Here is a 26,890-nt window from a genome sequence, read left to right on the forward strand (position 1 = left end):
ACAGAAGAGCGGAGAGTGAGCTGGTGCCAGTGCTGGAGGGAACGCCTGCAAAGAGGACCAACAAATAAAAACATAATGTGCTAAACAAAAACAGGGCCATTATCAGCTTCGCTTTCCACCTGCAATTACTGTTTGTTTCAGCTGAGTATTTTTTCTGGAAACACAAACAGTTTCATTACTGCTTAAATATCTGACAAGACAGCTGACTACAGGCTTGTGAAAAGCAATTATTTTGGACACTGATTACTTCCCATGCAGGCAGCGAGCGTTGTAACTGCCGATAGCTGGGGAAGACCGCAGCTTCGTGTGATGGACTACAGTATCTGGAGGAGTTAATTAATCTTGCAGGGTGAGTAGGAAGAGAGAAACTCTGCAAACATCCAGTTAAACATCCAAATTAATTGACATGAAATAACTTCATATGTTTAATTTAAATGCAATTAATTTATTAGAAAAAACCTAGACTAGGGACAGAGCTGGCGCATCCGGTGCAGCAGCTAGAGCAACATCAGTTACCATAGTAACCTGTTGATCAGAAACAAGGCAAACATTTAGGATGATGCAGTTTTGTTTGTAATCCAGAGCAATGACGGCTGCAGCAACAGGATTCAAAATAGCGACATAAAGCTGAAACAATTAAGTGCACATACGAAGGATTATTTTTTTTCTCCTTTGAGCAGAGAGGGCATTGCAGTGACGTGGGAATTAAGTCTGGAAAGGCAGGTGCTAATGGGGGCAATCAAAAAGCATCCTGGCACTGCATTGCATCAATGCTTGTATCTGTACCATCACCCACTCACGGGCTCTGTGCAGCTCCACCACGAGGCAGCCACGCAGCCTGAATCCTGGCCCCACGGACAGGGTGACCACACACACCACCACGCCGAGCCCAGCCCATGCCTCGTGTCAGCATTCAGAGGGCTTCCTTAAAAATATCCAACTTCAGCAGTAAAGAAAGCAAAACCAGCCCAAACCCTACCAGCCACTGCTGTTTGTGCATTTCACTGAGCCTCTCCAATGCTGCTGCTGAAAGATGAGGGGTACTGATACATATGAATTCACAAATTACATGGATTATTATTCAAAGAAGGCCACATGTATATTTGGGGTGTTGTTTTTTTTTTCCCCGCTTTGTTTTACTGTGGTTACCATCTTTCTATAGGTCAAAAACTGAGCCACAGGTTGGCTTAGAAGATCTGCCCCTTGGAAACTGGAGGTGCAAGACCAGGAGGAAAGCTCATGTGGATGCGGGAGCCCCGTTACGCCCCCGAGCCACTGTCTGCTCCGTGCAGCTTCTCCTTCCTGATATGAGCTTTCAAATTAGAACAAATAGGGAACCTAAAATACTGTAACATAGAAGAACGGAGTAGACTTTCTATTTCTGGGAAATTAGAGATTAGATTTGCTTTCCTGTTTAACTACATGCATGTATTTGGGCTTCTGAAGCAACAGTGAAGAACGAAATCTGAGAACAAACAAGCTGCTTGCAACCATAAGAAGGGAAAAGAAGTTTTGACACTAGAGTGATGGGAAGCACATCTGAGTCTCTAAATGCCCAGAATGCACACTGACTTTTAAAGGTCTCCCCTGAACAGCCTCTGCTAATCTCCCTACAAAAGCAGCAGGCTGAGACATACGGGCAGGATTTGACCTCCAGATCCGAGGAGTATTTATCTCAACTTGATGCTTAGTCACAACCTATTCATTTGCCCATTCCTGAGAAGAGGTTACAGGGCAAAGTCTGGATGTTTTATCTCCAAGCTCTCAGTAGGGCACAAATCTGCATCCCTCCAGGCTCGTGGTGCTCTGCTGAGAGGGCACCTGGAGCTGTTGGCAGCAAAGTCCTGCTTAGTGGGAGGTGAATGTAAAGGGGCAAAGCCCTTTTTCTCAGTAAAAAGCAAATTAGGATACTGACAAGCAGCTTGACTCAATCCCTTCCTTTGGCTCTCCTCCACATTAATCTAAATGGTAAGACATGAGCCTGAAGACAGCCAAACCACTTTCCTGGGGGGACTTCACTGCAAGCCAGACTCTGGTCTTCCTGGGTTGCTGCTGGTGCATTAATTTTATGTGAGAACTAATACGAGACTTTTGCTTTTTCAAACAGTAGTAAAATTTAGTTCATTTTGCTGATCTGGTCTAGGCAGACTAGATTTTTGTTTTCTACACTCATACCCTGCAAAACCCTAGGCTACTGGGCTACCGACCCTTCCACCTTGTATAAATCATTTATTTTTTACTGGAGTGATGATTTGAAACTGTTTTTTTTTTCCTCCAGTTAAGACAGGGAAAAAACATTTCTCATTCTTTCCCAAAAAAAACACATCCACACTCTGCTGCAGATGGTAAGGAAAGGGCTGACCACGCTGGAACAGCTCATCTTGAATGCAATCACACAATGGATGTGGGAGCACCAGGGGATCAGGCCCAGCCAGCACGGGTTCAGGAAAGGCAAGTCCTGCCTGACCAACCTCATCCCCTCCTGTGACCGGGTGACCCGCCTGGTGGATGAGGGAAAGGCTGTTGGCGTGGTCTGCCTAGCCTTCGGCAAAACCTTTGGACATAGATTCCCACAGCATTCTCCTGGAGAAGCTGGCAGCCCGTGGCTGGGACAGGCACCCTGCTGGGTTACAAACTGTACTGTGTTCATACACAAGGAGCATTGATTCTGCTTTCTTAATTCGGTGAGGTCCAACCATTTATCTTTCTGACTTCTATTCCTCAAACTCAGTTATGCTTTAGATAGGTATGTGGGCTTTGAAGCTGTAAAGAATCAAGTTGGAAACTATTTTACAGTTTCTGGATAAGACCATTTCCTGACTTGCCACATCTTCCCTAATTCACTATTTCCAAACAGGCAACATAAGAGAATTGGTTCAACCTCTGGATTAATTCTTTTGATTTAGAGTATTTTGCAGGCTTCATTTTGAGGTGGAGAACACATGATCAGGTTTTCCTGAGCAGAGTGCTTCAGAAAATGGATGAGTTGAAATGCAAGCCAAGTAAAAGAAGGAACTCATTCACTATTCCCTACTGGGGGGCAGGTGTTTCACCCTGTAATTAGTAATGCATCATTATCACCTCCTTCTGCCCTTACCTTACACACAAGGCAGAAGCGAGACAGTTACTAACCCTCAGCTACATTTTTTCCCCTTTTGTCCACCTTCAAATCTGCAGTGCTGCTCCAGCCATCACCATTTCCCCCCAGGGTTACCAGACGAGCCCCTTCTCTCTCCCACCTCCTGCACCTTCTGCCTGCTAATGCCCCATTTCCATCCCCTCCAGAACCACGACCCAAATCCACCTCTGATCTTCAGCAGGTGGCTGCATCTCTTCGGGGACCTCTCCAGGGCTTCCCCTAGGCCATCCTGTTATAAATGTTGTGTGCAGATAAAGCACTAGAAATTGTCTGATGGATTTATTTCCCTGCAACTCTGTCATTCCTGAGGTTATGCTTAGGAGACAGTTTCTAAAAAATGCTAATTTTAGTGATTTTTTGCTACAACATTCACATTTCATAGTCCAAAGAGTTTTTCAAATACCATGCCTGTTCTGCCTAGTCTGGTATTTTACATTATACATGAAACATAGACGTAGATTAGGAACTACAATAGCTCAACCACTTTTCTGAGACAAGTCAGAACTGTAGATGCAGAGTAAGCATCTGTAGGATAAAATTATCATCGCTGGAAGTGGGGGCAAATATAAAAAGCTACAGGAAGGCATGTACCATTCTCTAGTCTTTCAAATACACTGAAATCATCTTAAATCCAAGACCTTAACAGTGCTTGTAACATTTTATTCTTAAGTGACTGTCCCTTTACACTGGCTTCCCAACTACAAAAACTATTTTTCCGTGTAATATACACATTAGCTTCCAGCAGAGAAATGTAATTACCATAATAAGATTCCTTAAAAATTGGTTTTTATGTTGTCAACTGCATTAAAATTTAAATCTTGTGCCAAGTTCAGAAAAAGGCTCTGAAAATGTAAGAAAAATATATGGCAAAATCAATATTATTAAGAGTGAAATGGACTAAACTGGAAGCAATCAAACCTTTCATTCCATATGAAAAAAATACTGTAAAATTATAATAAATTACTTTCATTTTATCGCTTGGTAAACTACTAGAATATCAGTGTCAACACCACAGCACTGCTCTCACTAAAGGAGCACTTCACCACTTCGAATCTGATAATATTTGCATTTTTTCTCATAGGTAACTCATACTCTACAACATTAATGTATGTTTGTTTCTGGCCTTTAAAGCCTCTCCTGTGATGTTTTCCCTGGTATCATTTATTACTTAGACACTCACGCTTCTTTCTAAATCTTCAGGCTACTTCATCTCAGAACACAATATCCTATTGTCTCAGCACTTTTATATGCCAGTTCAAAAACAAACCTAGAAAAATATGGCTGGGCCCATTTTCTTTTTAAACAGCTTCACTTCCATTTGATTACAAATCACCCTGATGGTATGGGCAGGATTTATCAACATCTGGTTGGATTTTAGGAATGACAAAATTAAGACAAGTGGTCCAACTACCGAGGTTTACGGACGGCATTTGGGTCGCTGCTGCTATCAGCCCCATTTGCAGTTACATCATGTTCTGTCGCACCACAGCAACACAAACACCATTGCCCATCTATTTACATCTGGAACACTCTCTGCCCCCATTGCAAAGTCATGCAGCATTTTACATTCTTGTTCCATTACACCCATCACAGCAGTACGTGCACCTACATTTTATTCACACCTACATCTAATTCAGGAATCTTGAAGGATCAAGTGACACTCTACAAGAAGAAATCTTGGAAGAGGAGGAACATCCTTTAATACCAAAATATTTTACTACTTTGGGGCACGGGTGTGCTCCAGCTCTGAGCCCTGTGCAAGAACCCTCAGAGACACGTCAAAGGCTTGGATCTGGCTGCTCCAGGCACAACGCAACAGCCCACAGATTTCAGGATCTTCACACCAGGAAGAAGGATGTGAGTGTAAAAACATTTATGCAAGAAATGAAGATTTCATACCTGTCATGAATGAGAAGATAAATAGTGCCACAGCCATGCTTTCGCTTTACGCAGCTCAAAGTTGTGTGCACGAAGATTAGATGGATGCAAGAAGCATTAACTTTGTCACCAGGCTTCTATAAGATGGGAAAATATAATTATTCTACTTTGCCTACAGGACACAGGTATACGGAGAGAGAGGTTAAAAGAAAATACCATTATTTTAGGAAATATTTGAAAATCATCTCACTTGCCTAAGACTATCAATAGTGTTTTCAGAGGACTCTGTGTTACACTGAACACCAAATTATTTCCAGGGCAAGTAACCTCAGGTGTAGTTGCAGAGCTCTCAGCACTCCTGCAAATAAAATGCACTGTGAAAGAGCTGCTTGTTTTCCTTGGATGGTGTTTTAAGCCTGATGAAATCTGACTTAAGAAAGCTCGCAGGCCTTTGTATAAGACAGAAGAAGAATCACCCATTTTACCCATAAAATTATAGCTAAGTGATAACACAAATATCGTCCCCGTTGAATTCTCTACTAAAACTCACCCAGCCACACCTGGATTTTCATCCTGCTGGCTTTTGGAAGATAAAGCGATGGCAAGGGAACTCAGGCCTACCAGCATTTTGTCACTTAGCAAACCCACTTTAAATTTAAAAAAAAATCAAAAATATAAAGTTTAAGTGGCAAACTGGCATCGTGCTTCCCATTGGTTTCTGACACACGGAGATAAATGGACGTGCTGGGCTTTCTCTGGGGCATGGGACTGAGCGATTTCCCTTTCCCCCTGAAGCACCATTAGGATGTGACCCAAGGTTTAATTGATACGAGAGCGTTCCCCACACTATCACCAATCCCTCCTGCGCTGCTGCTGCTCATGCTAACGATGATGGAGCGAGGAAGGGCTCATATTGGCTTGTTTTTCACTACCCACCAAAAACATTACTTCACTTCCAGTTGTATTACAGATTTTGCCCTTTCCTTCCCCTCCTTTAAAATGCACCAGCATGAGCATTCCCTCAACACAGAGTCTGAAAAGGAGATTTCCCTCCTCGGGCTGCACTCTCTTGTTAATTATTCACCAACCCATATAAAATACAGCAGCATCGATCACAAATTTGTAATTAAGGCCGACTTGGACTTTGCACTTAAAGCAGACGCTCGTGTTCTTTGTGCACAGTGCCCCCCACACTCTGTAATAGCAGCCCTTGGGATTTACCAACTTTGACTAAATTTGACTTCACCAGCGTATTTGGCAGTTCAGTCTGTATACAGGTCCTTCCCTACACGTGACATTATTTGGCTGTTCCTCAGGCTGCACGATTTCACTGGCAGACCACCACAGGCTCTGAAACCAAGGTTTTACTGAAAAAAACCCAGAGTTGTGTTTAAGTCAGCATTGTTTCATCTAATGGCTATGATTATCCCCAGCGTGAATGCTTCTCTACCCCATCCTTGCGCTCTCTAGAGATTGATACTGCAGAAAGATAAAAGGCCAGAGGGTAATTATACCGCTTTTAATTTCCACTGATCTCAAAGTGTTGTGTAAAATGCATAAATGCCTCCCACACACAAGCCTCCGATCTAAAGGATGACCTCGTAAATACAGAAAGAAACGTTTGGTTATTTTTCAAGGATTAATAGAATAAGAACTCCTATCTTCTTCTGAAAGATTTTCTCTTTTGCAGCTAACCTATCAGCTCAGGTGTAGGAGCATTTTATAACAGATGCAAGTGCCTCTCCTTAACATAGAGATAAGTTTGGAAATACGACCAGAATTACGATGGCCATTTTTGCATATATTCTCCCTAACGTCCAGATAAAACTCGCTAGGTTTCCAAGATAAAATAACTTATCCCATAAATACTTTTCTGACTTTTAAATCAGGATGAAAGGTCTTGCACTCAGAGCTCCTCAGACAAAGGTTTTGTTCGTTTGTGCTGGGGGGTTTTGTTTGTTTTTTTTTAATTATAGCAACAGCTAAAATAGAAAACGTCCCCCTTGCTCATCCATAGCCATGCTCCCTGTGTTGCACCAACAGTAAGAAAGCAATTTCTATTAGTAACCCATGCAGATCTCTAGCAAACTTTACAGTTAAACTACTTTTGACTAAGGAGGGGCCTTTTTATGTCATTTTGTGGTTTAAAACTGGGCTTCGAGAGGCCAAAGCAAGATGCTGCAATTCCTAGGCCAGCTGCTGAAATGAAAGAGGTGAATGCGTGCGCACGCATACGTGGACAGATCTGTGCCCACCGTATCAGCACGGCAGCCAAATGAGACTGTCTGTGACACCCTAATGGTCAGAATGCTTTCATTTGTGAAAAAAAAATAAATAAAATAAAATGAAGTGAGCTCACAGAACGGTAACATTGCATCTTCCCAAAGAAATACAACTCAATCAGATTTGCAACCAGGAATTATAATTTTCCTGTGATATCTGGAGAGAATAATCGATAGAAGAAAGCCTCCCTTTTGTGATTACATTACCATGTGCTTCCTTGACAGGAAGGGGATTTCATCTGATAAGCTTTTAAGGAACAGGTATTTGCATCTTTGACAGCAAAGGACAAGATGAATTATTAAAAACACTACATTAGTGATTTTTATTAACCCGCATCTCATTTGCTCCCTTCTGAAGCCTTGGCGTGAGTGCCAGTGTGACGTCCCTCCAGGAGGACTGAACAGCACTCATTTGTGATTGAAAAATGAGTCATGGCCAATTATTCTAGATCTTTCTTATTCCTTTTAATAATTATGTCTGTTCCAAGGCTACTACTGTGAGAATGCCCAGTGTGTTTCTACTGGTGATACATAGGGCTGAAAAAAATAAATTGAAATTCTTCTTTTGGGTTAGGTTAAAAAAAAAATAAAACAAAATTATCTGTACTTCTTCAGTTGGCAGATTTCCCCCTTCCAGAACGTCTAGAAATACTGGAAACGTGGGGTTGGGTTTTCTCTTTTATTCTTCCGTCTTTCACAAGCATGCTAGAGACCCTGTGGTATCACCAACTTCAAATGAGCAGCAGCTTCTAATCCCTGGTTGACTAAGAGCAGGGAACTGAAGAATGAAAGAGTGAACAACAGCAACCATGAATCCATGATATTTAAAAAAACAATTGATTTTTGTTGTCATTATGGGGAATGATCTGGCAAATTAAGCAAAAAATAAAAAATAAAATAAAAAAAAAAACTTGGAAGGCAAAATATGCGCCTTGGGGGAAAGTATGCAATAGCATTTAAAAAATCCATGTTTGACATCATCTTTCCTTGACCCTCAGTGGGAATCTGGGCCATGTCCAACAGCCTCTCCCCGTGTGGTCCCAGCTGTGCCGGGGGACTCTTCTGTGGACTTCACCAACACCCAGGGGCTACAGCAGGAGAGCCTCCGGGCAGAGCAGGCAGCTTTCAGAAGCGTTAAGGATTCCCAGCTCATCTTCACGTTTCCAGGTTTTATTCTTCAAAACATGAGAGTTTTAAGACTGTTTAGAAACCACCAAGCTGTAAGGATTTCATAAATTATGTATGCAAATTATTACTTAAATGCTGACTACCAGAAACATCATCACTACCTGTGTGTGTGCACGCATGCAGCATGCATAAAGTCGGATTTAGATTCACTCTTGCAAACTGCATTTAAATTTCCAAGCAGAGAGTGCCAAAGTTTCTGCAGGTTCACTGCTACACATTCGAGTATTTACAATATTATGTGTTGTAGATGTTTTAGGAAGAACAATGGAGGGAAAAGTAATGAAGTGAAATACTTCGCTGCAGCTCAGAACTTCATGCATGAGCAGGCACCAAACCATGGAAGGCTTCGTCTTGCATTAAAGAAGGAAAAAAGCATTTCAAATAAGGTCTTGAACCATCCTGCTCGTGTATGTACACCCCGGGTAGCTTACAATGAATTTATGAAGTAATGGAGGACTTTGCAACTTCTTTTTTACTCAGGCTTCAAAGTGAACACGCTGCTGTAAATGCAGATTTGGTTGCACCAAGGACTTGCCCAGCTGCTGGCACTACAGCATGAGCAGGGTGCCTCTCAGCACTGCAGACCCTACCGAACACATCGGGACCTGGAGCTCACAATAATCCCATGAACTTTTAAAAGGCTTTCAGGAGAACTGCGGGCATGGGTTTCCCATGCCTAAAGCAGCTCTGAGTTACTGCAGTAGCGCAGAAAGGGACGGGGACACACATCCACACCAGCCAGACACCAGAAGGCTGCATGGAAATGCAGTGCAGTCGTGCCACGTATCTTCACTGGCACAGCTTACTGCTCCAAAAGCTGCTTCATTCCCAGGCAGCTTGTTTTCAGAGCAGCACTGAAAAAGCAAAAGTGCAAATTCCTCCAAGGAGGAAAGAGCTGTTCCTCCCAGAGAGCTCATTTTACATGTCATGCAACAAATGCCATCGCTGCTGACTTCGGTGGCACCCCACTGCTCACGTTCCCATAACAACAGAGGAGATGCTCCAGCAGCAACTGCTCCTCGCTGCTCACTTAAAACCAAAGTAGCAAAGGGTAACCAGATCTGCTAAAATACTTTCAGGATCCTCAAGGATTCTTCCTCAAGAACTCAGTCTCACAGACAGCAAAACGCATCTGCAGCAACTCTTACATTCATCTACCATCCATTCACGGTGTTTTAGTTTTTTGCTCTGTTGTTTGGTTTTGTTTAATATGAATGAAAACATCAGCTGTTAAAGACAGATACAGAATTTGGGCACAAAGCTGGAAAAAAAAAAAAAAGTCTTGTAGCCCTTAGTTATCCCCAAATCATGTGTAAGCTTTACATATTTAAATTCATCAACAGTTTCGTTTTGCAGCTCACCACCTCATTTTCTACACGGAACGGTGCTGTATGCAGTAACACAATGAAGCCTAAAGCATTGCACAGAAAGACATAAATCACACCACACGTCATGAGCTGCACGGGTGAGGCATAAGCAGCAAAACAACAATAGATATGTTCATTATGAGTTCATGAAATGGATACAAAAAAAAGAAAACCTAGTAAAGGTCACTGGAAATACAGCAAGGAAAGCAGCTAATACTTGTGGAAGGAATCTTGCTCTTCCAATAAGATCTGCCACTTATTCAAGTGGCTAATGTATATGTCTTGACCAGAGGTCTCTCCAATTTGGTCCTATGCCCACAGACTGAGTTAATTATGTATAAGTTTACTTAATTATTCATCCATTTATTCACCGTGCCAGCCTCAGAAAATATGGCAAGTGCTCTCCTCCCAACACATTGCTCTTTACTATAATGCGACAATCCTAGCAGCTTTTTCATTTTATGCTTATTTCTATTTCTTAAAGGAAATAATAGATACAAGGTTCTTACTTCAAGCACGTACTTGACGAAAACTTCACAACACACACAAAAATAAGCCCTGAAGGGAAGTGTTTTAGAGCAGACACATTTCTTTCCGTGCAGTAAAGCGGATGAAAGGAGCCGTCCATCAGTCCAACAACCATTGCAGCCCCTAGGGAAGTGCAGATTATGGGCTTGAGGCTGTAACAAGGGTGATTTCGAGGAGATGGCTATCATTCCTCACACCTCTGCACTCTGTTCTTTGGTTCCTACTGTGCCAGATCCTCCTCCCACAGCGGGCTGCGGTACAGGAAGGTGGGACGGGGATGGAGCCAGGGACTGCGCCGCTCCTCATCGCATCGGCCCTTCAATTGCTCAGCACCTGGATTAGCTGTTCTTAGCAAGAGTGCCACAAAAACGTTGTCACGTCTCGGTGACAAGAATTGAGAGGTCTGAGCAGAGTGTCAAGCCACGGAAAATCATTGTCTGGATGATGCATTAGAGCGCTAATGGTTTAGACTTGCAAAGGGGGAGAAAACGGTAATGTAAGCAGAAAATGGCAGATGGAGTTTATTTCCTCACATGAAATGTCATCTCTAATTCTCGGACTGCTTATGGAGAAAGGTTAGCCTAGCCCCGGGCACACTGCTGACAAACAAATCAGTGGGGCCGAGCAGCACCAGCCACCCAGCACCCACCACTCAGGCTGATGCCCCCGCTGCCAGCCCGCGCTGTAAGGGATGCTGAGCCCCAGCTTGCTGCGACTGCAAGGGCTGAGGCAGTGCTTCCTCACGTTGCAAGGGTTCAAGGCAAGTCCCTGCCAGACCAGAGAATGCAAAAAAGCATTCTCATTTAGCTAATGGCCTGAGCACTGCCTGCAGAGATGGACGGAGCACACTGATGGCTGAGGAGCTGCAAGGAGGGATCAGAAAGGTTTCCAGAGGAACCATCAGGGTGCTCAGTCCCCAGGCCGAGAGCTTGCAGCTGGCTCTGAAAAATCAAACAGCATTTCTGTACCTACCACCATAAGGAACAGATCCCAAAAAGTTAACTGTCTTGGGTGCAAAACACGGCACGTAGTTTTGGGTCAAGGGCTACTACAGCTGTTCCTATTGAAACTTACAGCAACCAACTCTGGCAAGCCATCTGTTCACATTTTAACTTCAATGGAAAAGCAAACTGGACCACTTAGCTACGTTTTCCCATCACAAATCCAACTGAATCAATGCGAGTCCGCCTGTTATAGCGGCTGAAATACTTTTGCTGTCTGTCCCTGGCTGTGTCACTTGGTGGCTGGCTTATTTAAACCTTCATGCCTCAGGTTTGCCACGTGTAAAATGGGAATAAACAAACAGCATTTCATCAAGTGCTGGAATATTTATTAATCCCTCACGTTATTTGCGCTAATTAATAATAAAAGAGTTACTGAGAGCAATTCCCCAACAGGATTACCACTGAATTATGAGAGTAATTGTTCGCAAGAACTTTATTTGGCTAAAACCTCTTCCCTGGCAAGAAATTCTGTGCGCAGCTCGCCCTAAGCTTCAATCACATAATCATTTTAGGGTGAGTTATTTCTGACCTGGGTAGCTCCACGCTGCCTTGGGGTACGGCAAGCAGCACCGAGCAGCAATTTCATTTTCCTGGTGCTGCATTAGACTTGCCCGCAACACAAAGCCCTTCGTCATTCCCTCCATCGCCCTTGTCCCAGCCTCAACCCAAAACAACCAGGCAGAAGCCCTGCAGTCAGCACGGAGCCCAGGTCACCTCAGGACCATCCGTTGTGACGTTGAGCTGAGTGAAGCCACCTTGCTGCAGCCCAGAAGGATTTCCAAGATTGCCTCAGGCCTCCAATAAAACTCATACACAGGGTGCAGGTACATTAAAAACAAACAAACACACACCTTCCTGATGAATTTTAACATGGACTGAGACCCTGAAAGGTGAGGCCCGTGATATGACACACATGAATTCAATTAAAAACTGAGAAAAGCTGAGATGGGGTTGCCTGCTGCCTGGTTCAGAGCTTTCACCCTGCCCAGTTCTACTGATACCTGATTAGAAAGATAAATCTGAACCAAAACAAAAAGAATAAGTAATTACTGGAATTGGAAGTAAGGGCCAAAAAGAAAAGACAACAAAACAAAAGGTTTCTGCAAAACATGAATCATAGGACACCAAAGCTCTGATTTTGATTTCCAATTTTTTCCCCAATTTTTCTTTCTACTGCAGGTGAGATCTCCAGCACCGACCCCATACAACGGAACGCTTCTTCAGGTTAAAATTCTCAGGACACATTTACACCAAAATTGGCCTATTTGATAAACTGAATGTTGCTGACAGCAATTAAATCACATTAAATTACCCTAATTAACCTGAAACGAACCCAAATCTGGACAGATCAGCTAACCTGACACAGCTAGCATCTTCAGCCCCAAGCTCCCAGGGATGGGAATTTGACCTTCAGGAGAGCAGCAGTGTCAGTGAGATTCCAGGGAGCACAGAAAAGCCCCAGCATTGCTTTTTCTTATTTTTTTTTTGATGCAGCAGGAACATTTTTGCCTCCGTAGACCAGAGACAAAATCAGCTCTGAGCGAGCTCTGCCTTGCAGCGTACTCTGCCTCCCTCTCCTGGCCTCTTCCCAGGCTCTGTGGAAGCGGAGCACCAACCGTACAAAGTTAAGCAAAAGCAGCATTAGCCAGATTAGGATTCTCCTTCATTTAAAACGACCAAAGCCTATAGAGGAGAGCCCTGAGGAAATCCCTTCCATCATTAGCTTACCGACCCCGCGCTGAGACTTGCAAAAGCAGATTTTGCCACGGACTGGCAGCTGTAAAAAACGCCCAACAAAAGAAAAGATAACAGACAAGCCAAAATACCAGTAATCCCTGCTTAAAATCACAGGCATGGCTATCAAAGCCTAGCAATTTCCTCTCAGCCTTTCTATAGAAGAAATGATTACCATCACGCTTCCTCATTAATCATTTTAACCTATTACAGGATGCAGTCCCAAAGGTGAAGAAGAAAAAAAAGCATTGCTCGTGATCTGGGATTCCCCAATTCGACCAACAAGAATGAAAGCAGCAGACCAAGGGAAATATGGTCAAGTACAACAAAATCCACAGGGAAACTATAACTTTCCTGGTGAGCTATCCAACAGCACCAGGGCATTAGTAGGTAACTGAGCTAACAGATAAAGTGGAAGAAAAAGAAAAAACATGCACACAAAACACACACACACACAAAAGACCCACACTACTTACAAGGCAAAGCAGCAGCTCCAGCCTGCATTTGTGGTTTTGGATGGGTAAGGGTGCCTGACTTCTAGACCTACTTGGAATATAGCAAAATGCTCAAGTTAATAGGATAATGAGCATCTTGAGAATCTCATTTGCATATATATATATATTTTTTTTTTCAATTAAAGGTGTTCACCTTTTTCCATATATTTTTGGTGAACGAATAGATATTGAAATGGAAGAAAGACCACCACAACAGCAGCACTCCTTTTGGTCATTTCTGGTTCTAAGGAACATCAAATTTTAAATCAAAATCCAGAAAAATCTCACATATGAAATGCCTCTTCTGGTGTTCCTCGATTTGTATGACACTTTACGGGAGTCAATCCAATTTAAGCAATCATGAATGTTAAATTGCCTTTATAGTTCATTTAGAGTTTGCCTTGGAGATAAGCAGCCTTTCTGTGCCTGCAGAAGGAGCAGCAGTTCACTCTTTAGTGAAAGCAAGTCCAAGCTTATCAATCCAGGTGGCTGACGTTTATAATATTTGCTCTACTTACTAAGTATTTACTAACGCCCTAGTTCTTGGATAAAAAAATAGCATAAAAATCTCAACTTTTATTAATAAACTCCGTCTATTTACAGAGGAAGGTTTGGATTTATGTTCCTAAGCTAAGATGTCTTTTTCCTACTCTTTTTCTTTTTTTAAAAAGGCACCAGCAGCTCTGGTGGGGCTGCCCATACCTGCAGCCCAGCCAAGCCCACAGGGGTTTGCAATGAGGGCTCCTCAGTTTTCATGTCAGCGTGTTATCAGCACGTTAACACACACACCAAACGGACAGCTAAGCCTGTGAAACTTCTTCTGCAATGGGAAATACATTCTCCAAGCTGAATACTGAGGTCTACAGCTAAAGAAATAAATTAAAATAAAGAATTGAAAAAGCAAGCTCTGTGTTTCTTCCAGAATTTTGGTCGCTGGAAGCTCTGCAAAGCTCCTGGGAAGGCTGTCATCCCCAAGGTGGGACCAGCAGCACGATAAAGACTCTGCAAGCAAACTGCAGCTCCCTTGGAGGGCAAACCTGGCAAACGGCTGAGCAGAGGCAGCCAGCACTGCAGCGGCTGGGAACTGAGGATGCAGAGCGTGAATTAACCCACGCAGAGCTCCGTGATGCCACAGCCAAGTCACTCTTAATGTTTCCAGTTTGTTTAAGAGCACTGAGGCACCCGTGCACAATGCTGCGCCTGCCCCACAAAGCTCACCCAGGAAAGCATCGAGCCCTTCGTGTCAGACCTTTGTCAAGGAAGCCTTAAATTCTGGAGGAGAAACAAGGACAAGTGAAAGGAAGGGACCCTGGAGGTGCTGGAGCGATCGTGACAAGGGGCTGACAGCTACTGCTGTGGGAGATGTTAGCAGGGCTGTGCAGAGGATTTGTCCTGCCTTCCCGAGCCCAGGCAAACACCGCTCAAACACCGCTGTCATCCCAATTCCCCAGACACGGCTGGGTTTGCACCAAGCATTATGGACAACATCACGTAACTGGCTTCCAGAGGGGCAGCAAGGAACAGTAAATCGCATCCACGAGAGGCACGGACTGAACGAGGAGCAGCACACAAACAGGGAACAATTCCCATGAGTTCTGCAGGCTGGAGGAAGGGCAGAGCTGCCCATTTTCCTCTCCCCTTGCCGGCCACACAGCAAGGCAGAGCCCATTAATCTGGGAGACCCCAGGCCTGGCCATGGCTTTCCAAGCTTCTGCGCTGTTCTCTCCCTGTTTCACCCTTCCTGGCGGTGCCAGCATCCCTGCACCCTCAGCCTGCAACCCTCGCTGCTATTTTTGGCAAACCTGAGCTGTTTCATCTTTCAGAGTCACCAAAGCATGCTGTGCCTTTGTTTTGGTGTTTGCAAAACCAAGCTAAGAATAAGCACCACTGTAAAACAACCCGAACAGCTCAGATGAGGGCATGAACTATTTTTACCCACGCAGAAGGATGCTGCAGGGAGAACGAAGTTTCATTTTGCTGTGAGTTCAGGCTATGCTCAGAGCTGATGCTTTTTATTTTATCAAGCCCTTACAGAGACATTCTGAACTTTCTGAAATTTAATTTATTTACTTTTTTTAACCACTTAGATGAGTGCTGTAATTGCAGCCTGCTCAGGGAATGACAGTAGGCAGCATGCACACAGAACACAACCCACCACACTGCAGATGACAGCAACAAGGACTCCTGTCCCTGCAAGCTGCATCCAGCAGTAAGGGAAAACAAGAAAAGCAGAAAACCAAACAGAGGGGATGATCTGGAACTTACCCTCAGCACAGCACCAGTGCAGAGCTGGTACCAGGGCAATTGAGCTGGGCTCTCAGCAATTTGCTCCAAGTCACCAGCTCGAGCTGTTGTGCACTGTTCAGCAGTGCTTTTTGGCTCCAGCCTTACATGCCAGGATTGCAGAAATGCCCAGATGCACAGCTGATAAGATCCTCGTCTGCAACCCTCCTGTTGTGACCCCTGGGGCACAGCTACGTTTTCTTTTTCTTCAATTCCTGTGCAGAAAAACCACCAGTTTTGGCACGCTAACACATTCCTTCATTACAAGGAGGTCTGATGGCACTACACCTTCGTTCCCAAAATTAACAGCGCTCAAATGTAGCTTCCCCAGCTCATACCACTTCAATATTTCATCTCATTCACAAATCAGGATAATATAAGTATATTCCAAGAGTATTTCATTTGGGCTCAGCGGGAATGTTTTGCTTTGGAAAGGCTCAAATGTTTTTAATTTTGTGATTGCAGTCATCACATTAACGTGATAAAGTACAACATCGTCATCTTCCATAACTTAAATCTACGGTGAGGGCTCAAATCCAGCACCTTGTGCAAAATCTCTCATTCCACTCTCTTTTTTTCCCAATGGGTGGCAACTAAAATTGTCTCAGAAACCCCAAAAGAAAGGAAGGAAAACCAGTTCATGGTTGTAGCTGCAAGCCTCATCATACCCGTGCTTTCAGTTCATTATTTTGGCATCATAAAAACACGGTGACTGCTTTCAATCTGAAGGAATTATTACATCTTTACACTTTGCTACTTGCAAACATTAATTGACAAAAGCAAATTTGTCTGTCAAGAACGGGAGTGAACACTTCCCCTAATTTAATCAGGAGTAAATCAGCTGGTGAGCCATTAGCACGCAGATGCTGCAATAATTGAGTCCCTCCATTGAGGTGACAGGGAACAATTTATATTTTATTTATTCTAAGATTGCCACTATTTTCTTTCTTTTCCTCTAGTATTTTCTTCTGCTTTACAGAGCAGCTATTTCTGAGGGACAGGAGAGCATCTAGATCCCTAGGTGCTCATTTTATGGGGAAAAATAATTATATAAATATATATATATATATATATATATATATATATATATATAAAAAATTTTCCTCCTGGGGTGTACCAGATAAATGTCACTTTTTCCTTATTAAGTCCCTAGAAATAGCTCATTCCATTGCATGGAAAGCAAAAAAAAAAAATAAAATAAAAATATTAGTGATCTTTCCATTTCATTTCTGTGGCCCCATAATCTATTCAGCTCGGGTGGGAGCATGCCATCTCCCCAAGAAGTTTTCTACATATTGCTTTTGGGGGAGAAATAAACAGGTTTTCCTGCTAGTGCTGGAGCTGGCCCTGGACAGAAGCAGATTATCTTCTTCTCCCGCAAAGCACAAGGCTCAAAGGACATTTGGGGCAGTTTGACGCATTTCTTGTCATCTCAGAAAAATGGGATTTGGGGGTTGATGAATGCGATACCTCCTACACGGACACACAGAGCACTATTTGACGTGACACTGCCATGCCCAGACAGCTGCCAGGGCACAGAAACCTGGGCCATCTCTTCCCTTTCTCCATCCCGAGGGAAGAGAAACCTCCAAGGGCAGGCAGATTTAGTATGAGTGGGAAAAAAAATCATCATTCCCACCACCTGCATTTTTTATTATTATTATTATTTTTATTTCAGCAAAATAAAAGGCAGGCTGCAATTTGGTAAGGCTGCAGTAAATAATCCACTGGTCCAGGTTGCTCTGGGGCTGGCCAGCAGCCCAACAGCCCCCAGCATCACAAATCTATTACCCAAGGGGACCAGGCTCATGGGGCTCACTGAACACATCTCACCTCACCCACCTGACACCTGCTCTTGTCTCGAAACCCCTGAAGTCTGCTTCTGCACAGAGCTGGCTGGTGGCACACGAATTAAGCAAGACTCCTGCAATCATCTCAGAAGCAAATCTGCTCGCTCTACACACAGCTTCTCCTGGGTCCCTAAAAGCAGAGAACCGTTAGCGTGAAAAATGTATTACTGACAAATGCATGTAGGAAACCTAACGTGCAAAGTACCAGAGAGCACACTGCCAGCCCTGATCCCACGTGGTCCTAAACCAGCTGATCCAAGCAAGTTTTATGCTCACTGCCCATGTTCTCGCTGCCCCCAAGAGGGAAGGAGAGCTGCCCCAAGGGGTGCTCAGGTGCTCCCGCGCCGCAGCCTGAGCTCACAGAGGTTGAGGATGCCCAGGACCAGAAACTCGCCACAAGAGCAAAGCCCAACCACCTGGGCTCCAGGTGAAAGGATTGAAACCAGAGCCTGGTTAGCTGGTGATTAATTAAATCAAGAAAAAAATACAGCAGAAATTAAAGGACAAAAAAAAAAAAGTAAATTCTCATGGCCCCAGCCTTATTTAGAAAGGTCAGAGATTTCCTTCAACATCTTGTAAAGGACAGAATTTTTCCTATAAATTTTTCCCCAGTTGTCGGATGCAAACTTTCAATCAGAAATTATAAAAGTGAAGTTTTCTTTAAAAAAGGACTTCGTAGAGATCTGTGGATTTGTAGAGCAGCCATCAATGGGATGTGAAGTATGCATATTGGCTAATATATATATAATTGCAAGATAACACATAGAAGTTTCAGTGCAGCATCTTAAAACCCAATTGATTTTTCAGTTACTTTAGCTGTCTTGCTCATTCGGATCATATCTTGAACCAAGTTCCTTATTTCACAACCAACAGAGAATTAACTGGCAAGGTATAAAAAACCTGGATGCTGCTGATCTGTTAGGCTCCCATGAGCCAAAGAATTGATGGAGAATGACAATTACCCTAATGGAGCAGTGAGTCAGAGAACAACATGCAGAGAGAAGTCCAGAAAACTGCATTTTGCTGAACAAGATGCTTGGAATTTGCCTACAAATAAAAAAAAGCAGTTTCTCTGCTAAGCCCAGTTCCTCAGGGGAACCCTCAGCTCTCGCTGAGATCGAGTCTCACTCCACGTACTCAGTATTACGGGGGGGTGCAGTACCCTTCAGATTCTCACCGTCTCTCTCATTTTTAAATTTGGTAGTTCTGGTTATAAATCTTTCAGATTTTTTTTAATCAAACTGTCAAATGGGAAAAAAAAAAAAAAAAAAACCTGCAGCCTCTTACTGACAGCGTATTTTTGTTTGAACAAAATTTACAGCATGAAACTCTGCCAGAGTAAGGTGCAAATTCATGTCCCGATCAAGAAGCCTCATCCAGCACTGCCTGGCGGAGAGGACATCCAGCTGCGATGGAAGATCTAGCACTGGGTTATAAAGCCAGCCCCTCGGTTACTGCATTTGGAAATCACTGGCTCTGTGGTTAGGATGGAAACCTTGCTCACCAAGCAATCCTGGGTAGGAATCACGGTCCCTCTTTTGAAATTACACTCACCTGAAAGGTGGCTGTGCCCCCAGCTGACACTAAGCTCCCTCCTGCATCAGGCAAATTTAATGCACTCGGCAGCAAGGATTTACTGCCCTGGGCAGCTAGAGCAGTGTCAGTGAACCAAAGCAGGGAGTTAAGCCAGCCGTGCTATAAAAGCACAGCCTTCCTACCCGCGCTATATCCTGTGCTCAGTGCAAACAGAAAAGCCCAGGTAATTGCAAGGAACACACCCCAGCAAACAAATGTTTATTGAGGCGTGATAAATGGACAGTAAGCGGCAGCAGTGCAGTAGAGGACAGTTCCGAGGCAGAAGGCTCTCTCCAAAATTCATTTTCTATGCAACATAAAAGTAAACAGCGCTCCAGAGGTTAAATAAAGACCAAGGACTTGTGCAAAGGGCAGAACAGCTTCAGAGCAGGGCTCCCCTATGACAACATACTCTTTAGACTAATACTGTCATTATCATTGCACTTCCTAGGGTGTTATGCAAATCTACAAACACAACGCATGAATAATCAGCCAATTATGCAGAATCAGCTGCACAGAAAACTGTTCAAGTCTTCTATCAAACAGGAAGACAAGCAGCTGGCAGGAGAAAGGCTAACTTTGAAGATGTTCAATGTTTGTTTTCTCAGAGCAAGTTACTGATACACGGCATTTGGCGAGAGAGACACGTGCAGCAGGGCAGGCTGCTCGGCCACGTGTCCGTCCTCCGCTCTCATTTTCCTGAGGACAGATGCTGCTACACAAAACCTAAGGGTTACTCTGCAGGCAGGCTCTTCTTGCAGGTGCTGTGGAGGAAAAGAGTCCCTACCGCCCCAAACACCCAGATCTCCGTGCAAAGTGAGCAGTTTGAAGAAAATCTCTGAAAGTGAGGTTCAGTTCAGTGCGACTCTCCAGCCTTGTCCTGCTCACCCAACAAGCAGCGGGCATCCCCATTTATACAGGGAGGACTTTACCTGGGAGGAAAAAGCTTCTGCCTTGATTGCTTTTCAGCTAACAAACATGACATCTTCAGAAAAATCTGGGAATCATCTGGGCAAAGTCTCCTTCCCTTGATCAGAAACCTACTGAAGTCAACAGCCAGACTCAGATTGTTTTCAGGTAGACTATGAACTTCAGAGCTGTTGGTTCTGGCTTGGTTTTGTGGTTTTTGTTGTTGTTTATTTTTACGTGTTTGCAGTTTCTTGTTTGTTCCCACACACCTCCTTTCCCCCACACTGGAATAAAAACCAGAGCTCCCTTTCTAGCATTCTGGCTTACTTGCAACGTGAAAAAGGCAGATGTATAGAAAATACGAGATGTTTCCAGATGGCACCTGAAAGTTGTGCTGGCGAGTCTGATTTATTTAGAGATCAGCATTTCTCCAGGCACATAGTTTGACATTTAATTAAGGCCAGGACCTTTATTATTCAAGCACATTGCAGTGCTGTTAGAAAAAACAGATGTCACTAACGATAGGAATGTGGTACTGAGTGTCTACAAGCCTTGCTGGTGTAGCCTGGACTGCACAGGTCAAAATTTAACTCTGCAGAGCTCCTCAGGTAGTGATGTTGCAAAGGAATGGCTGGGGCAAGACCTGGTTTTACGGTTTCTGAAGGACTTGCACAGCCCCACACGATGTAGGGCCCTTTCACAGCTCTACCTCGATGTCTTTTGTTCAGGGGCACAACTGAGTGCCTCCAGCTTGGTGTCCCACACCTGCATCCTCTCCCTTTTCCTCAGGGCATCCTTCCCACCTACATCAAAGCCCCAGAGGACAGTGACAGCTGGGATAGCCAAACTGTGCAAGGTCCTGTAGACACAGACATATCCTCAGACATCCACTGAAGTTCTGCTCTCGTGGATGAGAGCAGAATATATATTATTATTCTTATATATTATTCTTCTATATATTGCTGTTGCCATGAACAAAGAAAGCTCACATAGATCACACACTCTACCTACTCATTTCTCTCTGAATGTCAGTGGTGTTCACAGCAACATCCTTGCCTCACATTGCACCTTGTACCCTGGCAATACCTCTGGGGAAGCAATCCCACAGAAAACCTTGTGGTTGAGTTACTGGGGAGGATTCAAAGGCCCTAACCTTGCAGATGTCTGCCTTGGTGAGAAAGGGAAAGAAAGAGCAAAGACCACAGTATTTTCCACCTGTGCTTTCCCAGCTGGTTGGTCTTACTCATGTGGAAAACAAACTGCTTGCACAGGACCAGGGCTCTCTAATGCGTCTCTTCCATGTGTGGCACTCAATGTAGTGGATCCACAGCCTTGGGACTGATTCCATGCCCTGTGACATGAAAAATGAATACCAAACCCTCCCAGAAAACTTGCTGACATTTCCTTGGAGGCAGCACTATGATCACAGGCTTGATAAACTGAGCAGTCATCAGCAAATGAGTCGCTCTCCTAACTCGGCCTGTGGAAGTACCATGAGAGAGTCACAACAGAAGTCGCACTGAGATCTGCAGCAAAACCTCAGTGCAAAATATTTTGGTTCCAACTACAGAAATACAAACACTATAAATGTGAGGAGTTAGAGAATTTGCTGGGGAAAAGATAGAGGAAAAGGAGCAGAGAAAGAGTGGACATTTTGATGCACGTATCTTAGCTAATGTGTTCCCCAACGTAGCAATAAGAGTAAGCCAGTACATCTCAAAGCGAGTACTGGAAATTCATAGCAAGTGTTGCTGAGGTATCAATAAAAAGAAAAAAAAAACACAAACACAGAACCACAGGCCTTTCTCCACAGCCACAAGCAAACAGACATACCCATTCTCTAAGCTTCTTGTCCCCAGGGATGGGAAAAGAGACTGAGTCTTGTCAAAGTCATTAGGCCAATCTGTTAATCCTGGGAGCTCGGTTTGAAGGAGGATGCTAGCACTCAGCAGAGCAGCACTTCACGGCACCTGTGCTGATCTACTGAAGGGAAACACCAGGGAAGGAGTGGGTGCAGGCAGCCCACACGCTCCCTCTTTAATTACCAAAAGGTGCAAGCAACAGATCGTCAGGCAAAGCCCTGAGAAGTTACACACATGAAAACAATTAGGAAATAGAACAATTTAGGTGCTGCAGTTACACAAAACCCCACAAAAAGCAAAGGAAAAACCCAAATATTTTGTCTTTCACGGAACTGAAAACCAACAGAGAACCACACACCTAGCGAAACTGTGTGTAGCAAGTCCCTATCCACGACAGCAAATTGACCTCCAGCTCACATTATTTTGAAGCAATTATTTTGAAGTAATTATTTTGAAGCAATTACTACCCTTGTGTTTCAGAAGTTGCTGTATGTGTTGTGTACACACTGATAGGTAACGATGCTATAGGGCTCAGAGCACCTTGTGCTGGTCCACGCTAACCCCAAACACGCAACAACCCCAACCTTTACCTCAAATGCGTGACCCCACACAGACACAAGACTTTTAATCACTTCAGGGAGGAGCCGAAGCAGGTGGACAGCCACAACGGGGCTCACCCCCGCTGTCCCTTGGGGAAACACCGAGCTTTTGGGGACGAAGCCCCCCCCCGTCCCTCCCTTACCTGCTTCCATCAGCTGGCACTGCTGCCCGAAAACTTGCGAGAAGGTGACGGGGCCTGCAGGGCTGGAGGTCGCCGGTGAGGACTCCATGGCTCTCTTCGGGTCCTTCGCGTTAGTCATGGGCAGAGCCCCGCAGCTGCCCGCGGCCCCCTGGGGAGCTCCGTGCTCCCCCTCAGGGAGGAGAAGAGAGGCGCCCGCTGCCGCCGGGCTTCAACGGGAACCGGGGCAGGGGCACGGCGAGCACCGGGGGGGGGGCCTCCAGGAGCTGCCCTCGTCCCGGCTCCGAGCCCCAACCTGGCTCCGTGAGGCCGGAGGAGGCTCCCGGCTGCCTCGTCCCTCCCTCCCGAGCAGTTGAAGGGGAGGGGAGAGGATGGAGGAGGCCGGAGCCGCGCTGCGATGCCGCCTTCTCCTCCGCCCCGCTGCGGCGGCCCTGCCTCCGGCCTCCCCCTGCTGCTGCGGGGCCGCAGCTCGGCCTTAACCCGTTCACCTCTGCCCCGGCCCTTGGGCCCTGGTGGAGCTGCTCCCTCACAAATACCCAGCCCGATTGGGGGTTTGGGGGGGGCGGTGGTTGGTTGGTGTTTTATTTTCTTCAGGGACGCAGGGCCGGGAGTGAACTCCCGGACCTGTCTGACACAGCTGATTCGTCTTTATTTTTAAACTATCCCGTGCAAAAAGGATGCTGACTCGGGGAGCTGTGCATCATTTTGTCCTCCACGAGTCATTGGTGCTGTCTTTGGGAGGAGAGGGCACCAGCCCACCACCAAAACAGGCTGGGGCTCGGCTGGAGACAAACTGGGCAGGTGCCAGCGAGGGTCTGGCCACCTCCAGGCCTCATCGCCCCTTTCTGCAGGCAGCCGAGGCCGCAGGACTCGCCCAGGGGCACAAGGAGAGGTTTTAGCAGGGGGGAATTGAAGCCTGGGCTGCTCAGCGCCTCCAGCAATCACATTGCACGGTGCGAGCTCGGCTCGGAACTGGCAGCCCCCAGAAAATCCCAGTTTCAGCACTTCCATGTGCCTCGCCCTCCTCCCAGCCCTACAAAACTGGCAGATCGTAGAATCGATGAGGCTGGAAAAGACCTTCAAGATCATCTGGTCCAAGCGTCCCCCCCTTACCACCACTATCGCCCAGAGCAGTTGAATGGCTGCGGAACTGGGCCTGTGCTGGAAGCTGTTGCCTCCCACCAGGTGGATCCTTCCCATACTGGTTTAAATGGTTTTAGGCTCGGATCAGCAAAGTGTTTAAACAGAGGCATCTTTGCATGTTCATTTTTGCTATGACACAGGAACAATTTCTGTCCTCGCAAGCAGAAGAGAGATGTTCCACTTGACCTTCTTGCCTGCTATACGGAGAAAAGAAAAAATTGGCCATGTGGTTCGATCCCCATGACTTCAGCATTCAGGTATTGATCTCAGTTGCTGTTTTTCTCCTCCCTGACCTGCAAATATCAAAGGCTCTTCTCACCGTTACCAAAGCAGCACAAGCAAAACCAGCCAAATGCACTAGGAAGTAGAAGAATTAGTGAATTTCCTGAAGTTTAGATATGCTAAGCAATCTGCGTGTTTCTTTTAATGCTGCTACCCAATTTACTTCATGCCATACAGCTTTCATGAAGAAAAAGGAAGGGCTTGAGATTTAGTAGAATGATAATATCCAAATTGCATATGGTACTTTGTATTTTCATCCATACATCTCACAGTGGGGAATTACTATTATATCCCTCCTACAGAGGGAAAGCTGTATTATAATAATAATTAAAAAGCTTTGTTCAGATCTAGTCTCCAACATTACAAAGAGAAAATAATGTATTAATAGGACATCTCATTATCATAGAATTATAATTATCATTGTTTTATGAGTCTACAAGAAATTATGTCAGATGTTCTTGTCATTATCAGATGTTCTTGTCATTAGAGCAGAGCAGAGGATGGGGGGGAGAGGAGGGATGTGCCCGAAGTCTTGTCCTCATTATCCCACCAACGAGGACAGGGCACTGGGCTGGCTCTGTTGCCTGTTCACTCTCTTTGCCAGGCAAACTTGTTTGGACAAAGTCTGATATTCAAAGCCCACAAGACCAAGTTCTAAAACCATACAAAAAGTCAGAAAAGCCAATATAAGTGTGGCGCTTAGTTGGGTGAGAAGGAAAGTGAAGAACAGAGGGACTACACTCATTTCTCCCTCCGTCACCACCTCGTGCAATGTGTACTGCCGATCAAGTATCTGGAAATTCCCACAGAGCTGTTTGGTGACTCCTTTGCAAAACTATCTGCATAGCTGCATTCAGCTCTGAAATATTAAAGCATAATTAAAATAAAATAAAATAAAATAAAATAAAATAAAATAAAATAAAATACGAAAAAGGATACCTGAAAATCCCTTTCCCCTTCCTCCTTGCCCCTTTCTCCTATTTCCATGCGGGAAGGTCACAGGCTCGCTGCCCCCTCCCATTCCCTGCAGCACTCCCCAGCAGGAGCCGCTTGCTGGGGCACTGCACGCAGCACACACAGCGCCTGCACAGCACGCAGAACAGCCACGCTTCATTTAATGCTGTCGTTCACAGTGTGCAGCCATTAGATCAAGTCAGTACATGTCTCTGAAAAATAGTAAGCAAGCAAAGAAGCCCTCTTGTTTGGGCTGTTTTAGGCACCATCTACCTGCTCAGCATCGATGACCTTCTAAACCCAGCAAGACGAGGCACAGCAGTGCCTCACCTCTGCTCTGAACAGCAGGCCAAGGGATGCTCCGGTTCACCTTGGTACATTTTCCTCCCAGGAAATGCCTCCCTGCGAGGTGGAAAAATTTTCCATGTATTTCACTGCAGCTCACCTGAATTTCACACACACAGCTGACAGCCGTGTCGCTGTGCCCAGTTTCATGCAGGATCCAACACTGAACTTTCCTCTTCTGGGCTTCTGTGCTTACCACAGTGATCTGAGCTTTAGTTAACGTGCGAGACTCCTTGAGGCCCCGCTCTGCAGCGTCGCTGCCAACTCCACCAGCTGTAGTGACTGACTCTGCATAGAAAATTGCTGCTAATGGAACAGCTTGCCTCAAATTTTATAGTTTTAGGTAAAAAGGAAAAATGTCAGTGCTAGCAATAATGCCTGGTTAACAGCACAGCTTGCATGTAGGTAATCCCATCCGTGGCAAAGAGCATGGAGTCAATGCAGTGCCCTGATAGCTGCCCTGTGGCCACCAGAAGATGCCGGGTGACTGCGGCCTCCTCAAACCGAGCTCTCTCGGGCAGTTCTGCTCTGACAGGCCTCCGCTGCCTCCAGCTTTGAGATGAAGCTCCATTTGAGCTCTGTGCAGCCATTAAGGCTTTCAGGTAATCACCGGCTGTGAAAATGTAGTGGGTTTACGTGGCAAAGTTTGGGTAGCAGGGGGCCATGGGGTGGTTTCTGTGTGAAGAATCCAGAACGTGCCCTGTGTTAGGTGAGGGCCCTGCTGCTGGCCAGAGCCAGGCCACTAAGCCATGTTGTTTGTACCTGTGTGAGAGCCTACTTAAGAAAGAGGAAAAAAACTGCTAGGAAACAGCAGCTGGGAGAGAGAGGAGTGAGAAACAGCCATGCAGATAGCAAGCCCCTGGTGGAGCAGATTTCTGTGCTCCAGCCCATGGAGGAGCCCATGGTGGAGCTGGTGGACCTGCAATGGAGGAGGCCACGGCCTGTGGGGAGCCCCTGCAGGAGCAGGCCCCAAGCCAGAGCTGCAGCCATGGAGAGGAGCCCACGCAGGAGTAGGGGTCCTGGGGGGAGCTGCCGCTCGTGGAGGACCCAGGTTGGAGCAGTTTGGTCCTGAGGGATGGACCCCGTGGTACGGAGCCGTGTGGGAGCAGTTCTTGAAGAGCTGCTGCCTGTGGGAAGCCCACGCAGGATCAGTTTGGTAAGGACGGCATCCCACCTAGGTGAGGTGGGATCCACCGTTTGGTAAGGACGGGTCATCCCACCTAGGATGTGTGTCAGAAATCAGTATTTCACTGTTACAAGGCAGAGACTTAAAAAAAAAAAAAAAAAAAAAAGTAGGGATTTTTGCATTTGTTGCAGCACAGCACCATCACAAG

At 45.3% G+C, this 26,890-nt stretch overlaps 1 protein-coding gene across 1 annotated transcript in view; it reads right to left on the reverse strand.

The window, feature by feature from the left end:
• The window catches only part of KAZN (kazrin, periplakin interacting protein), a 181,325-nt gene extending 158,258 nt beyond the window's left edge, over positions 1–23,067 (reverse strand). Inside the window, exon 1 of the mRNA XM_032201447.1 lies at positions 22,836–23,067. Within this exon, the coding sequence (XP_032057338.1) occupies positions 22,836–22,953 (118 nt within the window). The 5' untranslated portion in view covers positions 22,954–23,067. The remainder of the gene's footprint in view (positions 1–22,835) is intronic.
• Between the last annotated feature and the right edge of the window lie 3,823 nt (positions 23,068–26,890).

The sequence above is a fragment of the Aythya fuligula genome, chromosome 21 (genome assembly GCF_009819795.1).
Source record: "Aythya fuligula isolate bAytFul2 chromosome 21, bAytFul2.pri, whole genome shotgun sequence".
Classification (NCBI taxonomy): Eukaryota; Metazoa; Chordata; class Aves; order Anseriformes; family Anatidae; genus Aythya; species Aythya fuligula.